Source organism: Aplidium turbinatum, chromosome 1, assembly GCF_918807975.1.
Source record: "Aplidium turbinatum chromosome 1, kaAplTurb1.1, whole genome shotgun sequence".
Lineage (NCBI taxonomy): Eukaryota > Metazoa > Chordata > Ascidiacea > Aplousobranchia > Polyclinidae > Aplidium > Aplidium turbinatum.
This window is the reverse complement of record NC_137472.1, coordinates 8,160,730-8,176,790: the sequence shown is the minus strand read 5'-3', so window position 1 is coordinate 8,176,790 and position 16,061 is coordinate 8,160,730. Positions and strand designations below refer to the sequence as shown.

The 16,061-nt window shown below is 39.9% G+C and overlaps 2 protein-coding genes across 2 annotated transcripts in view; both read left to right on the top strand.

The window, feature by feature from the left end:
- The window catches only part of LOC145778945 (medium-chain acyl-CoA ligase ACSF2, mitochondrial-like), a 28,823-nt gene extending 14,182 nt beyond the window's left edge, over positions 1-14,641 (top strand). Inside the window, exons 10-15 of the mRNA XM_082590535.1 lie at positions 7,357-7,464; positions 7,710-7,858; positions 8,933-9,074; positions 11,418-11,528; positions 11,883-11,951; positions 12,830-14,641. Of these exons, the coding sequence (XP_082446661.1) occupies positions 7,357-7,464; positions 7,710-7,858; positions 8,933-9,074; positions 11,418-11,528; positions 11,883-11,951; positions 12,830-12,886 (636 nt within the window). The 3' untranslated portion in view covers positions 12,887-14,641. The remainder of the gene's footprint in view (positions 1-7,356; positions 7,465-7,709; positions 7,859-8,932; positions 9,075-11,417; positions 11,529-11,882; positions 11,952-12,829) is intronic.
- Positions 958-3,340, top strand: LOC145774758 (uncharacterized). Its single transcript, XM_082586067.1, has 2 exons — positions 958-1,428; positions 1,814-3,340. The coding sequence occupies exons 1-2, from the start codon at positions 958-960 to the stop codon at positions 3,338-3,340; spliced, it is 1,998 nt and encodes a 665-aa protein (XP_082442193.1).
- Positions 14,642-16,061: the final 1,420 nt, after the last annotated feature.

Genomic DNA, 16,061 nt, shown 5'->3' with positions numbered 1-16,061 from the left:
GGAAGGTTACAGCTTTGTAGCGGCAGTGAGCGGGTGTTGTTTGTTTTTGTTAGCCAGTGGCGGTGTGGGAATCATTGCCGATAGTTTGCCAAGAGCAGACAGCAACAAAGATAAAAATAATACAACAAAGAAAGCGAAATTATAAACTTTAGCCTACATGGTGTTCATGATTTGTGTGACGTTATAACCACCTTGCTTTTGCTCAAAGCGACGTTTGTGGTTACAATATAAATTTCTCTGCTTCTCTTTGAATAAGGCCCTTCTGATGATCCCCCTTTTAGGGTGAAACAGGCTGTAGAGTTTTTAGTGAATAGTAACTATATTTGATGTAGTTATTGATACCGGTATACATATTGGCTGCCCCAATATCATGTCGATCTCATCATATTCTACCATTAAAGTTCTACTTTACAAATTACGTTTTGTTTAATTTTTATTGTGTAACAACTGCAGCAGCGGAAATATTTGTTTGGAGGTCCAGTTATCTTTCATCTTGGTCAAAGAGGCATAGAAGATTTTACAGGTTCAGAAAAATTTGAAGCTTGGCGAATAATGAGGATTAAGAGAGTAAGAGCAGCCACTGGATGAACACCCTCGATTCTGGGAGCATTTCTTTCGGATAATCCTGCTGGTTTACAGTCCAGCCAGCAAAATCCGTTTATACACACAGTATCAAAGTGAAAAAGACAGATTATTCTAGTTGAGGTGTACAGTACTTATACCTACCACTGTTATCTTAGTTTGCGAACAGTTGTTGTTTGAATTAAAAGCTAGAAAGCTCACAACTCGAAGAATTGGGCTGGTTTTGCACGATTTTGATTTGTGCTTAATGTAGAAGCTCAGTAGACTTGGTAACTGAATTGTTTGAAACAAGCAGTAGCACGAAACTATAGAGCTGTAAAAGTGTTATTGAAATCTTATTATTGCATAATTTTGCAGAAGATTTAAAAAGCGGACATGCGTCCTTTGGTGCGAAATATCATAATCTTAATTGGGTCTTTGGCTACGTTTGTGGTTGGAATTATAGAAGAACAAGAAACTGGTGGGACTCTGATGGAGATGTATAACTTATACCCTGATGACTTTCCTTTGCTGTACGGAGACAATGATGATTATGAAGAGAACTATTCGACTCACTCTGGATGCAGTGTCTTCCCTTCCTGCATCACTAATCGCAGTCTGGGGTATGGTATTGAGATTCCTTCGATTAACCAAAAATGTGAAGTCTACGCAAACTGCTTTGAAGTGTCAGAGTTTCCGAGTACGATTCCACCCGACACCACTTTGTTATTTATCCAAAACAGTATATTTAAGAATATCACATTTGAGAATATGAAAAACTTCACCGAGCTTTTGGAGTTGACGATTGAATTCAACGACTTAGAAATTATTGCACCCAAAACCTTTCTAATGCAAAGAAGATTAAAGGTAAGATTTTGAAAGCATAACTTTGTGAGTAGACGTCGCTTTAAATTTCTAACTCATACGCATGCCAAGTTATAACATAAACTGCAATCTCATCCTGATGTTGCCCACACGTAATTGAATGTTGGCTCTTTTTATCTGTGGTTGAGAAGTGGCTGTCTGCTCCGAGTAGCGAGATGCTAGGTTCAGTACTCACCTTATGAATGTTTTGTTGTTAAAGGTCGCTACAAAGTTTAGCTGTCATTTTATGTAGACTCACAACTACCATGAAAATCTTCCAACATTGTTTTCGGAGTCACATTACGTTAATTGTAAAATTAATATTCTTGCTATCAAACCTGGAATCATTTATACCATATTTTCTTGCTAAAAAGATGTTGTTTTCTAGGTGCTGTTTATACAAGGAAATAGTCTGAGTGATTTATTGCCGGATACATTTATTGGACTTTCCTCCGTGGAGAAGTTGGAATTACAAAACAATGGAATCACAAGATTGCATCCAGGATGCTTCACTGGTTTAGGATATGTAACTTACGTCAATTTAAATTTAAATAGAATTTCTAGCCTCGGCCCTAATACTTTCAGCGGCTTGTCCAGCCTGGAAGATTTGAACCTCCAGCAGAATAACATTTCGTCAATTTCTCCATTAGCTTTCCAAGGGCTAGTACGCTTGAAAGCTTTAAACTTGAAGCTGAACCGACTTTCGTCCATCCCAACAAAAGCACTGAAGGTGCTCCCGAAGCTGTCCTCTCTCTACGCTGGAATGAATCCCATTGTCGAGATAAAGCGTGGGGACTTAAAGGGGTTGCGATCATTACGTCATTTATACCTGGAAGATTGTCAGATTCGACGTATCGCCAAAAGATCTTTCAACGATAAGAACATTTACACCCTGGCATTGGAACGCAATTTATTGACCAATTTTCCCAATCTGGGAAGAATGACGCAGCTAGTGGTGTTGAGGTTGGATGAAAACCCCTGGAGATGCGACAGCAAGGCCATCCCCATGCTGAGGTGGTTGCTGCACCACGATATTGTTGATCTCACCGTCATATGCCACACCCCTGAATACCGGAGGGGTTACAACCTTATGATTTATTCAATCGAGGATCTAATCAGAGGAACCGGGGTTCGAAACCTGGAATCGACAACCCTCCTCACACCGATGACTACACATCAGAAATTGGCAATGAATGTTGCAATTACTCAGACATTACTATCAGAAAGATTTAAGGTTACGACTCCTGAACCTCTTGAGGTTTTGTTCTCTTCACCAGACATGACATCCATCGCGCAGAGCCATCCAGTCTCTCAAACACCCCATGCACAAAATACCACCGACCAACCTCTTGTGATGACATCACAAAGCGATGCGGTCGCTCGAAACGCCACATCTTTTGCTGAAGACGAATCGTCTGGTAGTTATGATGTCACACTGACTGCTACTGACGGTAATATGGTGGAAATCGTCATTGATGACGTAATCATCGCTAAAGAACACGCGCAGTCGACTACCGAACATATTGCCATAGCCACTGAAGAAAATGACACCCGCGTCAGTCAAACTACTTTTGTTATTATTGTCATTGTTGTCATGGTGATTGTATCTGTGGCGGCGGTCTTTTTCGTTATGCATAAGGTTAAAATGCGGCGAAGACGCGAAAAGCACCGGAGGTATCTTGTAGGTGACAACCACTTCAAAGCAGCCTCTTCTGTTACCGCGACGCACGACAATGGTATTCGAATGCATTGCCATGGTAACGGAAACCGGCCAAGTCCTGATCTCGGCAAAATCAACGGAAGCCAATTGACGTCATCACACGATGACCGCATGATGACGTCACTGGACGACAATGATAAAGTTGTATCGGATGACTTGAAGATAATCGTGGACGCCAACGGAAACTCGTCTTGAACAAGGACCAATCTCTTCTAAAGTGACATCGTCACAGACTCGGATGCTTGCCAGCTCCAAGGGGCTGGCCTATAGGCGCACGGACTGCGCTTGGTTTTTTTGTTATAATATAAACGGAAGGAAGCATCCCATATTAAATTTGCGTTAGATTACATTTTAGGCAAGTGAATCAATTCTTGTGGTTTCGTATGTTCTTAAAGTCTTGAGTATCTTTTCGTAGTAGTTTTCAATTGCATTCGTTAGAAGTTGGTTGTCTCGTCCTGCTGTTGATCATTCCACCTGACTTAGTTGACCTTTGGATGTTTTTCCAGACAGTTGTATCGGACGTTGAATCCGTGTAAAAAATGGTTGATTTGCTATCTAGATTGTCCAATACCATCCATTCAATTATAGGGCATGGGTAAAGTGCAACTTCATCGTCTGCATGGGTTGAATTAACCCACAAGCTTGATTAACGCAATGATACTTGATGTTATAATGACAAGTAAAATATTTTTGCAGCATCCCGTTATAGCCCATTGATGAGTTGGCTAATGGCTATAGTCGCTTGAAAGAAATTTTGTGCAATTTTGGCAAACTTAGGCTACATTTGAAAAACATGATAAAGCTTTGGTAGAGATTTCGTTTTATTGAACCATTGTTGATCTACTTTTAATCAAGTTAAAAAAATAGTGTTAGAAATGAAAGAACATCTGGCAACACTTTTGTTTAATGCCGCCTACTTTTGTAGCCTGTGTTGCTATAGCTCGCTGCATTCAAGCGAAAGATATTTGTGTTCTGACAATATTTGTCTGCCGCTTCAATTTCAATGATTGCGTGATTCCACGACAGTCGTTCGACTTTCTGTGCTAAATATTATTTTCGTCATACTGCTTCTACTGTGGTAAAGCGATTAACTTCACTCATCGTGGCTTTTGGTTTTCAAGATTTGCTTTTGATATCCAATCATAATTATTGTACTCCACAGTATTTATTTGATGTAACTACACTGGTATTGTGTTGTAATTTGTTGCTTTTAATTTTGCTGAATCTTTATTTCTTGTTGTTGCAATTGATTAGAGACCCATAATAGTAGCAACTGATCCTCATAATAACCTCTACCCTTGTGTGCCAATTATATGTTAGCGCGTCATTTCTCAATATCATGTTCTCTTATTTCAGTAGTTATTAAATATTTTTTTGGTGGCACCCTCTTAAAATCATCAACCAGTTCTCGCACTCTCTTAGAATGGATAAAACGTTATAGTCAGCTACAATTTAAAATGTTGGTTTGAAATCCCGTTAAACAAGCATAGTTCTTCTGTCAGTTTATATCTAACCCTGTTGATTGAACATCTTCACCCTCCCCACTGGGAACACGTCTCTCACTCCTTAATGGTGTGTGCACCCCTGGGGAAGACCTCATGTTCTTTTCCTTGATTATCATGGGCCAAAGTAAGGAACACGACATGTCCTATGATTCGTAATTGCGTTTCCATGTTTACATTTTATTGATTCTACTTTTTCTCGCATTGTACAGTATAGGCTACTATATGAAGTTGACAGCAACTTTTCATATCTTGAAGAAAATTTTATGCTACCGTCTTGTGTCTACTCACAGTCCTGCTGTTCTTTGTTTGTCATATCATTGTGTAGCATCCAGGGCCGTTGAGAGGGTAAGCTCAGTGTCAATTAGATCATCGGAATCAAAATGGGACCAATATTAAAACATTTCTAAGAACAACGCACTATATCCAAAGAATACGCGGTGATTTCTTCAAGTTCCAGAGCCCCTCGGAAAGGTTTCGGGCCCCTAAAATAATCCCGACCTGTGTCAAAAAATACTCTCTGGACCCACCCCTGTCAACACTAGTGGTAGCAGCTCACAATGGCAGCATGAATAGGAATTTCAATGCATTTTGAAGAGAACAGAAAATCCCAACACGTTTCCAATTTCATTGTAAGAAAGGACAAGCAATGCCATTCAAAGACTTTGTATTGAGTCTTCAAAATGTAATTTGCTGCACTTAGCAAGTCTTAGCCACTTAGCATTTGCTGCTGGCCCTCGCATCAATTCATCGAGTCAACACCCTTTAAATTTTGCTTTATTTTGGTGACAATGCAGACAGGAAGAATTTCTTTGCTGCAGATGGAGGCTACATGGTGATGCCCCGCCATTATGACGCCACCCAGCACCTCTAGCATGTTGGCAATATTATTTATGACTTCCTTTCTCACCTGTTGCTTTCCATATATGAAGCAAAGTTATGAAGGTTGCGATCATTAACGTGGATAATTCTTTTCGTGTTTGCGATATGGCCATGTAGCAAACGTAATATTTCTACATTGTTTTTGCATTATTTTTACTTCAAATTATGTGTAATTGACAATGGTGTTTCATAAAGCTCTGTCTACAGAGTGCAATTACGCGGCGTCGTGTGGCTCGATAGACAACTTACTGCGTTAAAATTCCTTTTAATTTAATTTTGAAACATCTCTATGACGTCAGTATACATGCTGCAAGAAACTTTTTTTGTATTGTAATGTTGATACTTGTGTCCAATAAAGTTTCCATTTTATAAATCTGTCTATTGATTAAAAAAATATCTTGTGAAGACCCATAGATATCACCAATTTCACAACGGGTCGGTTTGCATAAGTCTTCTAAGCTGTTTCTGTATATTTTCCTGGTTTGCAAATGGCGATGACTCGCGCTCTTAACGTAGGAACACCGAGTAAGATTTCCTATTATTCCTCTGCGCTTTGTTTCTCTCCATATTTTACAGACAATAACAATCGGAAACTTCACTCTGTCAATCTCGGTTACTGGCGCTGCATAAGGGTTTCAAAGCCTCTACAAGTATGTGAAACTGCCAGGATCAAGCTCTGCAAGAAGCTTTCCCAGTCCGAGGATAAAGATTCAATCAATCAATCCATACATCAATCAATCAATACATACATACATACATCCATACATACATCAATCAATCAATTCAATCAATACAATCACTTAATCAATCGATGGTTGAATACGGAGCTGTTCTCTAGTGACAGTAACAGCGACGTGAAACATACTAGTCATGGGTTGGCCTGCAACAAAATGGTGCTGTCTGTCAATGTTTCAAAATTGCAATCAGACAGACAACTTTTCTTCATGCAGCACACTTTTAACCGAGCACATGTGACGTCACGCGGGGTGAAAAAGTCGGTTCGCGACGTCATTGACCTATTAGCCATTGTTACGTTATCGGGCACTGTTGCTAAGGTACTGCTGGCCTCCAACGTTATCATGAAGAAAAGACAATTTTGTTTTGTGGTGTCTGATGAAAAGCAACGGTTTTCAATTCAGTGTTTACACATGGTTCAAATTTCGGTTCCAATGTTAAACCATACGTAGGTATAGGCCTATCTTTTTAGCATCTATGAAAAAGACACTGAAAACAATTTCCGCAATAAAATTGATGTGCGCGTTTTGCATGGTTCACTTTTATTCGCAAATCAGCAATTTGCGGTGAAGTTGATGTCATCAAAGCTTGGAACGTTGAGAACCGGAAGCACTTTTGCAAATGTTTCCTCATTCAACTTCGCTTGACGGATGTGATGTCACAACACAATCAATTTAAGTTACCGACTTGACCAATGGTGACCTATGAACTTACAGAGAGCACTTTGTCCGTAATTCTGCTTGATTTGTATTTAACACTACGCTGAGATACAGAAAGCAATCTACACGCTGAAACAAAATTAAAGATGTTTTTTCCTGCCTTTTTCTGCTTTGACTTTGCAACTGAGTGTCCCTGAACTGAGTTTATAAAAAAATTTCTTTAATTTACAGGGATTTTTCTTTTTCAATCAAATTCATAGCCAGTTAGCCACATAGGCTAGTGAAGTGAAAACGAACACAGCAGGACGTTTGTTATGATCGGGTGGTCTACCGCTCTCTAAAGCGCTTCTTACGTCAAGGTTGAACCATATAGGCTGTTTGTCTTGTCTTTGTCGTTCACCTCGAGCGGTTCAACTATACGTCATCTATCCAGGTGGCGTATGGGTCCACAGAGACGAGCCCAGTTGTGAACTTGATGTATTACGACGATCCATTCGGCAAGCGGACCTCAACTGTAGGAACCACCCTATCCAATACAGAGGTTTGTCAGAGAAAGCTTAACTCGTTGTAACCAAAGTTGTGTATGTAGATGGAATCTTAAGATTCCACTCCGATAGTTTGTTGAACGCCCGTCTTGTGTGCAAAGCGCCAAGATGATATGATAAGATCATATATTGAAATTAATAGCCTCGTTACTTAGGCTACATCTGTTTTTGAAGCTGCGACTGTAGTAAATTACGCGCTGGTACACTCTACTTGATCACGACTTTGTGTGCGATGATGCAGAACAAGATTGTCGACCCCGAAGGTCACGTGGTTCCGATTGGCGCGCCTGGTGAACTCCTGTCACGTGGTTATTGCGTCATGCTTAAATATTGGGGGGATGAGAAAAAGACAGAGCAGGCTATTGATAAGAGCGGTTGGTACCACAGCGGGTAAGTCATCCCCTGTAGTGGGTAACAGTGTGGATGAGTTTCCACATAGAGACTAATCATTGGGTCAGCGGCGGATCCAGGGGGACGATTAGGGGCTGGCCCAGTGCTGTATTTGTAAAAAAAAAGTACAGGGTATACTGGCAGATTTGCCAAAATGATAAATAATACACAACTTGCAAAATACTAATATTTATTCTACTATAACATGAATTATCAAAATTGGACGAGAGGTACAAAATTACTTATTCTTGGAAAACCAGAGGGCATACTATAGTTGCTCGAAAAGCAAAGAGTATACTGTGTATACCGCCGTATACCCTCGAATACAGCACTGGGCTGGCCCCTCCCCTAAAACACGGAAAAGTAATTGTATTTACGGTGTTTTTTTGCAAGGCCAAATTTATGTAAACATCATTATGTTTATCACCCCCCTACCCCTAAAACTACTTGTTTGATTCGCTCTTGCGTTGGGTTTACAGCCATAGAGCTTACTTATTGTAAAGGAAGATGGAATAAGAGCATCGTGATCTTTATATAGATCGTTGTGGTTAAAGTTAAATAATTCCGTTGCCTTTGGAGATATATCGACTTTTGAGTTGAGTCACGACCACTCTATCTGTGGTCGTGACTCAACTCAAAAGAAATCGCCAGTTTCCACCTGTATCAGTGGACTGGTGTGGTTCTGTGCATTTCGTTAGCGCATCATGCTGCTTTGTTCCATCATGCACGTTTTTGGTTTTTATCATGTGCTAACATGATTGTAACTACTTTTGAGACGCTATTGTGTCATATCCATGATTAGGCGTTACTATACTTATTACTATACATGCGGTATACCCGATATGCTTCACAGCTTCTTTGTGGATTATTTTGACGTTACCACGTTACCTTAATTTACGGACTCTACACATTTGTTCACTAATTTCATAACTTATAAAAAATAAACAAGAACTTCTATCATGCATATTATTGTGTATGTTGGAACGTTTGGTTGTGCAGAATTTGAGGCATCTGACGGCAAATATAGGCATAGAAATGTTATTTATGTTTTGAATTTAAATCTTTTCTTCTCAGAGACCTGGCTACAATGGATGAGGATGGCTTTGTTAAGGTGGTTGGAAGGATCAAGGATGTTATCATCAGAGGTGGTGAAAATGTTTATCCAACCGAGGTGGAAGACTTCCTCCACACCCATCCCAAAGTGGATGACGTGCAGGTGAGGAGCTGGCATGGCGATGATATTCTTATTATACACTGTAGCTCTGCACCCATCGTAGCTATATAGCTGTAGCTATATACGTTGTCAGTGGATTTCTTGGTGCACATTGCACATACGGACAATACAATGGCGACGGCTAAATTGTTAGGTGGTCTTGGGTTTACAATATTACAGAGAATCTACATTATTATGGAGATGAGAGGGTTTGTAAATCTTGAAGAGTTTGTAAAGTTATTAAGGTCCTGATAGAGCAAAATGAAACAAAAACTCGAGTATGGCGTCTTTCATTTTATCTGGGTCTTGATATCTTGATGTATCGTACAGCAGACATCACACACGTCACTTTCTGTGGATTAAGTAAATTAACGGCTTCCGGAAAGGACCGTTAACATTTTGTAATTGTTCATAAAATTTCAACGATTTCTGTCCAAGCTAGTTTGGACTGCAGGAGACGATTAGTTTGTGGACGATGCTTGATCTAATGCCCTTATCTGTAGTTGTCGGCTGCATTGCCGGTTGCATTGTCGAGTGGTGAGAGCCCTGGAACGACGTTCGAAAGCGGCATGTGGCTGTGTCTTTGGTAACACACTTAAAGACATGCATGAAGGACAAAGGTGGACACAAAGATTGACTTCCTTGCCTTCCCGTCCACTTAATCTAAATCTTCCCCCACCGGGTGTAAGCCTGGATACGACAAACAAAAATCTGTAGTTAATGAGTTTGTTAAGTTGGTCTACGATGCGCTGCTATGACCATTTCAGTGAGTGCGCGCCTTAACAAACGAAGCGTATCTTATTAACTAATCGTACCAGATTGATAGTCATCACTGTCTCATTCTTCCATCTTGAATCCCGCCATTGCGAATTTTTGATTTTCGTAGCGGCCGTTTGCATCTTCATCTAACTCACTACTCTTGTATCCTCTTTGATCCAGCCTCTCCATCTTTTTTAGGTCTCCCTTTCTTTTTTCACTACAATTGTAGTGACATCCTCTTTCATTGAAACGTCCGCCCCGTTAACGTAAGCCCCGTTACCTGAGTGATTACGCGCTCAACTCAAGGTGAAGCGTCGCTGGTTCGACTCTGGGAGTGTGCGCTTGAGCAACGCATTTCAAGGATTGCTCTCCATTCAGCGGCGCCTAGTGGGTGCAATAATTCTCCAGCAATAAAACTTCAACAACTATGGAAACTTTACTCTGCCAATCTCGGCAACCGGCCCTGCTTCAAACCTTCTACAAATATGCGAAACTATCAGGAATAATCTATCCAAGACTTTGTCAGTCCGAGGATAAAGATTTAAAACCAATCAAAACGTGCCCTTTTCATGGCAGTCTCGTTTCTCAGTTTGTCCGAATGCTTCTATGATTTCTCCTCGGGACTTTATTACGGCGTCAAAGTCCCGGATTTTCCCTTCTACATCTCCTCTCTGTTTACATCGTTTCTCATCGTAGCCTTTCTTTTATGCCGACAGAATTGTGTTGCATCTTCAAATTGTTGGTCAATTCTAAGGTTTGCTCTTGAATTTGTTTGTTTGTAAGAGGATCACTTTCTGTTCTACAGAGTTGGATCATTGTGGCATGCAAGCTTTCTTTCACCAGTTTGGCGCCTGCTTATTGCACAGCAGGCTACACCTGTAAATTTTCTTCAATCCTGCCAACCCGCTTTTAACTTTGCTCCAACTTTTCCATTCGCACACCAATCGGCTTACATTGTTGAACTCGAATATTTCAAACCGATCACTTCGGATGCTTCCTTTTTTGGCATTTTGATTCTACAAGGAACCTCTTCCTATGCACAACTACTTCGTTATGTTTCTCTAATCTTCATTTCGATGTCTTCTAAGGCTTCTCGCCATTCCAGTGGGTTTTTTCCCCGCTTTGTTTTTTGTGTTGAAGCACCAGGTCATTGGCAACATCATTTTTCGGAGTGTCTTTCCTGTGTTGTCTTTTTTCGACCAGCAATCCAACATCACTGCAGAAAGAAATGGGCCACAACTGATCCCTGATAAAAGCCCACCGTGCGTGACTGTGGCAAGAAAAGTCTCCCCGCAGCCGTTCAGAAACCTCACATGCCTTGCGGTGCTACTGTACATTTCTTGGACAAGTTGTGCAGCCGATATGGTTGGTTCCGGTACGACTTAAAGTTTTATGCCTACAATTCTATAGCTCCTTTACAGTCCGACGATGGCCAGTTATATTTGGATGGTTCATTTATTTATTCCTTCAAATCTTTCCCTTATTGTAGTCCAAAAACATGATTGAATGAAGAGGTGTTGCTTCACGTCTTGGTAGGGATTCCAATCCGATTAGCATTAACCACGTAAGTGGTTGCTATATTTTCAGATCATAGGTCTTCCTGACAAACGGATGGGAGAAGAAGTTGGGGCTTGGATTCGACTCAAAGAAGGAGAGGAGGCAACAGAGGAAGAAATAAAATCTTTTTGCAAGGGGAAGGTGTGTTCGCTTTTCAGTGGTTCATTTTCATTATAATTTGTTTGGATATTTACCATTCAATTTGTTTTTACCAAATCCCATCGCGAGTCTTGACCTGTTCAATGCTGCAGTTAAATCTGAAGCAATATTTTTGGTAGCAATCAAACACGAGCAATATTTTGTTTAGTGGAGACATTCAAATGTTGTGATGCATGTCGTATTGATTCGGGAATTCAGTTCTCAAAGTGGCACCTAGACCAATACATACAGTTGCTAACAGCAGGTTTGCGGGCATTATTTAATATGCCAAGAACAGGTTCGCACAAACTGGCTAAATTCAACCGTAGCTTTTCCCGGCAATTCTTCTTTTTACAGATATCTCACTTTAAAATACCCAAGTACATCAAATTTGTGGACGAATTCCCTATCACTGTCACCCGAAAGGTAGGCCCACTAGTCATTGTGCAAAACACTTTTTCCCACAATGGGCAGATGTTTATGTTTTGATAATTTTGATATAATCGTTCACTGTACAGTACAACAACGCTTCTATAATATATATGCTTTAATATGTAGCAATTGTGAGCCAGGTAGGCTACATTTTTCTAGTTTTCGTATTGTTTTTTCGTTTTGCTGTTGATGGAAGAAAGTGTATCAGAAACTTTTTTGTTCTCTATCCTCTCAAAATCATGAGTACAATACTATAGTCTATTGCACGAAATCAATCAAAACGGATAAATTTATCCTTTTTCGCGAAACACCATCTTTTTGTATGCTGCCTTGTGACCAAACATAGCTGGCCAGTGGCTCGGGTTCCAAATAGCGACTGTCAGAACAGCGACTGTCAATAGAGCGACCACACGACAGCGATTAATTAAAAACAGCGACTGTCAATAGAGCGACTACACGACAGCGATTCATCAAGAACTCGATTAATTAAAAACAGCGACCTCGAAATTTGGCCTCCAAGTCAAAACCTGCTGACTGGCATGATATAAGTCCAAAAATTATAAAGTCGCTATTATGAAGTCGCTATTATGAAGTCGCCATTATGACAGTCGCTGTTTTGACAGTCGCTATCCGGCCTGGATGCCCTGGCCAGTATATGTTTAGGCCTACCTGGGTATGGGTGTCATTACATCCTACTATTGTGAAGTCAGGAGTGGGCATATCCATAGGCTTTGTTCTCTATATTTCTTTCGAACGATAAAATATCGAACATAGTCTCAGATTTGTTACACCGGCAGGTGGCGCTTTGAGTAAGATAAAAACCTTCCAGAAGTAACGTGTGGACTTGAAGAACTTAATTTATTATTTTTCAGGTTCAAAAATATAAGATGAGAGAAGAATTTGCCAAAGAACTTGGTTTAACGACGTAGTATTGTGGCTTGACTGGCTAAATACCGATAGATCTGACGGTGTTGCAATTTTTTTTAGACTAATGGGTTAGGCCTACGACAACTGATCGTGCCCTTTGTGTCCGGCTCATTGATTTTATTATAAAAATGTTAATTTTATAATTTATTTTTTCAAATCTGAAAATTACAGTATGTTGCAATTTCTTAATCAATGCAAAGATGTGTAATTTTTACATCATATAAACTTTTGCAAATTTTGTAAGGGGAGTGGTAGATTGGATTTGGTTAACATGAAGTCTGCCGCATGCGAACTCCCATATTTACCATGTTTCGCACGCTTGTATAAAATGAAGATATTTGCAGATGTGCTTTTGAATTTTCCTTGGCACTTCAATCATGGTGAAGCCTACCTAGAGTCTTTAAAAGGGTATTTCCTGCCAGAAAACAATGAAATGTTTGTAGCCTACCCTCAAAATTCACCTCTGTCAATGCTAGCCTACACATAAACTAACACGTTTACATTAGATTCCCTATTCAATTTTCAGTCTATAGGGTATAGCCTATGCATAGACATATGTGGTGCAAAAATATAGATAGACATGCGATGTTGGCTAATAGCCTATATTTTATAAACTGTCAGCAGTGGCCATACCTACGCTTATGATTTACTTCTAGCTGTCTTGCTTCGAAACATTTTTGTACGTTCACTTTTTCAGCAAATTGTATAGGCCTAGTCTGTATATACTTTTAAGCTATTTAAAAAAGCCATGGGTACGGTTCAATCAAGTAGGGTCTAATCTCCGCTGTTTTTTTTTTAATACAAGTAGACTTAAGGGTGCTAATGTAGGCTATCCTAATTTACAAGTAGAATGCTTAAAGTTCACTAAAAAGTGAACACCCAAAAAATGTTCACGCTATGCCACTAATGTCTTCAAAGTACGCATTCCTCCTACAGTGCAGAGTAGGCTACCCAACTTACCTTAACAGTTGTGCAAATATTATTTCTTGTATCTGTTGTTTTGCTGTTATATGCTTCCCACGCTTGCATAATGTGTAGCACACTGGGAACGGGAAAGTTTTCTTAAGATCCTAATCCGTATGCATCATGAAACTGAGTAGGCTAGGTCTAATTGACTATAAACATCATTTTATTGAAATTATGGATGAATATTCAAATGATAGGTGGCATAATTTAACGAGCCATCGGGCTATTCAAAGATAGGTAAAGGCAATCTTTATTGCTTGTCATCCTTTATAGCTTGTTGCAATTTCAACATCTTCAATTTAGTGCGTCGTGCAGCAGCCCACCATTTGAACATCTCCGAGGGCTCACATCAACTTACAGCACACCTATAGCCTACGATTTTGTGCAACCAATATTTTTGTAAACTCATCGCAAACACAGTTGTTACAGTGAATCCAGATGTAACTTTGCAATCGGGAATTGCAAGTGTTTGCCTTAAATGCTGAAATAATGCAAATCACGATTTGATTAGGATTTACATTTAATCTATTGCTTCATTCGCCATTATAATGTTTCTCATGCGCAATGATTAAAGATGGCGATGAGAGGAAGTCATTCTTTATGTCCACCGTAGTTTACCAACCAGTGAATTGTTTTTCCGTGCGTCTTGCAGGCACTTTCATCACCGAACCGGCGTAGTTCATTGATGCCCATCGCCATATTGCATTTCATTTTCTCGTTGTGTGAGTTACTGGCCTGTAGCCTATTTCGTAATTTAATAATCATGACATTAAAGTATAGCAGTATCGCCATCAAAACATTGCTTTCCTATAGGCCTAGTTATCAAGTGGAGTCCTTTATGTAAGTTATGGTCATGACCAGGCCCGTAACTAGCTTGGAGCACCAGGTGGGGGGGGGGGGCAATAAGTATCCTAGAGGGTGCCCAACTTTTACCTTCCGTATCATGTACGAAAACGACGTTTGTACACAATGTGGGTATATTTACGCAAAAACATTAGGCTAATCGTATTACAGCGTTTACATTAGCATAGTTCATTATCATAGAAACAGCAGCGTGAACTAGCATTGTAGAGTCAAGTACATGCTGTAGCTTAAACAGTATAATGACGACAGCATAGAAATTGAGAAGCAAAATCATTTTTAAAACATCCGACCACCGACTAGTGATAAAATGGTTATAAATTGGCATAGAAACCGCAGTGAAATTCATGATTTTGGAGTTGATTCTTTTGTTAGTTAATCCATTGCCTTTCATGGACTTCGAGTTAGTTTTGGTTTATTAACATTTTCTTCTAATGCGCTGCATAAATCACACAAAACATACTAATACATAGAAAATAGGCGTTTAACTATGATCAAATAGGGCTGCAGCCGCTGCACCTGTCACTCATCGTTATGTAAATAATAATTGTAGCCTACAATGTGTAGCCTATGTTGCACCTCATTTTAACAAGTGCAGAATCAACAATCATCTCTTCCAGATCAATCCTTTGATGATACTAGTGAGAATGTATGTCACGCCATCAGTAAAATGTTTCCTCCCCATAGATAGGTTAGGTCCAGATAGGATAGATGGGTTAACAAAAGGCGTGATTGGACTTCACTGAATCTATTAACAAAAAACGTCCAGGTCTATTTTCTGGGTCATTTCCTTTTTAAAATCCAACAGAACCAAGTTCGCCTATCTCGTCTGGAACATAAACTGTGTGTGGCCTGTGGATTTGTCTTCGGGACTTAGTAAAGTCCCGAGTTTGTCTATCCGAGATAAGACCGGGAAGCTACTCTCACAAACCGCACTGCTGATGGACCCGAATGATGCCACAGTAGCGGCAAGTTTATATACATTTGAGAATACCAGTCGTTGATTGTAGGCTACAGCTCTTTCAGTAGGCCTACTATATCGGAATTCTGGTATTGTGCAAATTGCACATCGTCATGTAGGAACTGCTTTGCGACTTGTAATTCCTTCTCTGAGGAAATATCTATCTTCAGTTGCGTACATAGTGGCATGAGCGATTCACGGTCCAAGAAGTTTTCATTTTTTCTTGAATGGGCACGAACAGATGCGTAAAACGATGATTTGTCTGCAAATCTGAGTTTCATGTCCAAAACTATTTTGTCTATCACAGCATACATCAGTAACTTTCTCAGATCCCTTTCTTCGTCCATTCCTCCAGCAACTGGTAACTCTTCCATCATTAGGAAATCAGT

What these genes read in the sequence shown, in the direction of transcription:
- LOC145774758 (XM_082586067.1), top strand. Translation starts at nt 958, where the DNA reads ATGCGTCCTTTGGTGCGAAATATCATAATCTTAATTGGGTCTTTGGCT. An exon ending in TAATGCAAAGAAGATTAAAG is followed by an intron (nt 1,429 to 1,813) that starts GTAAGATTTTGA and finishes GTTGTTTTCTAG; the next exon opens with GTGCTGTTTATACAAGGAAA.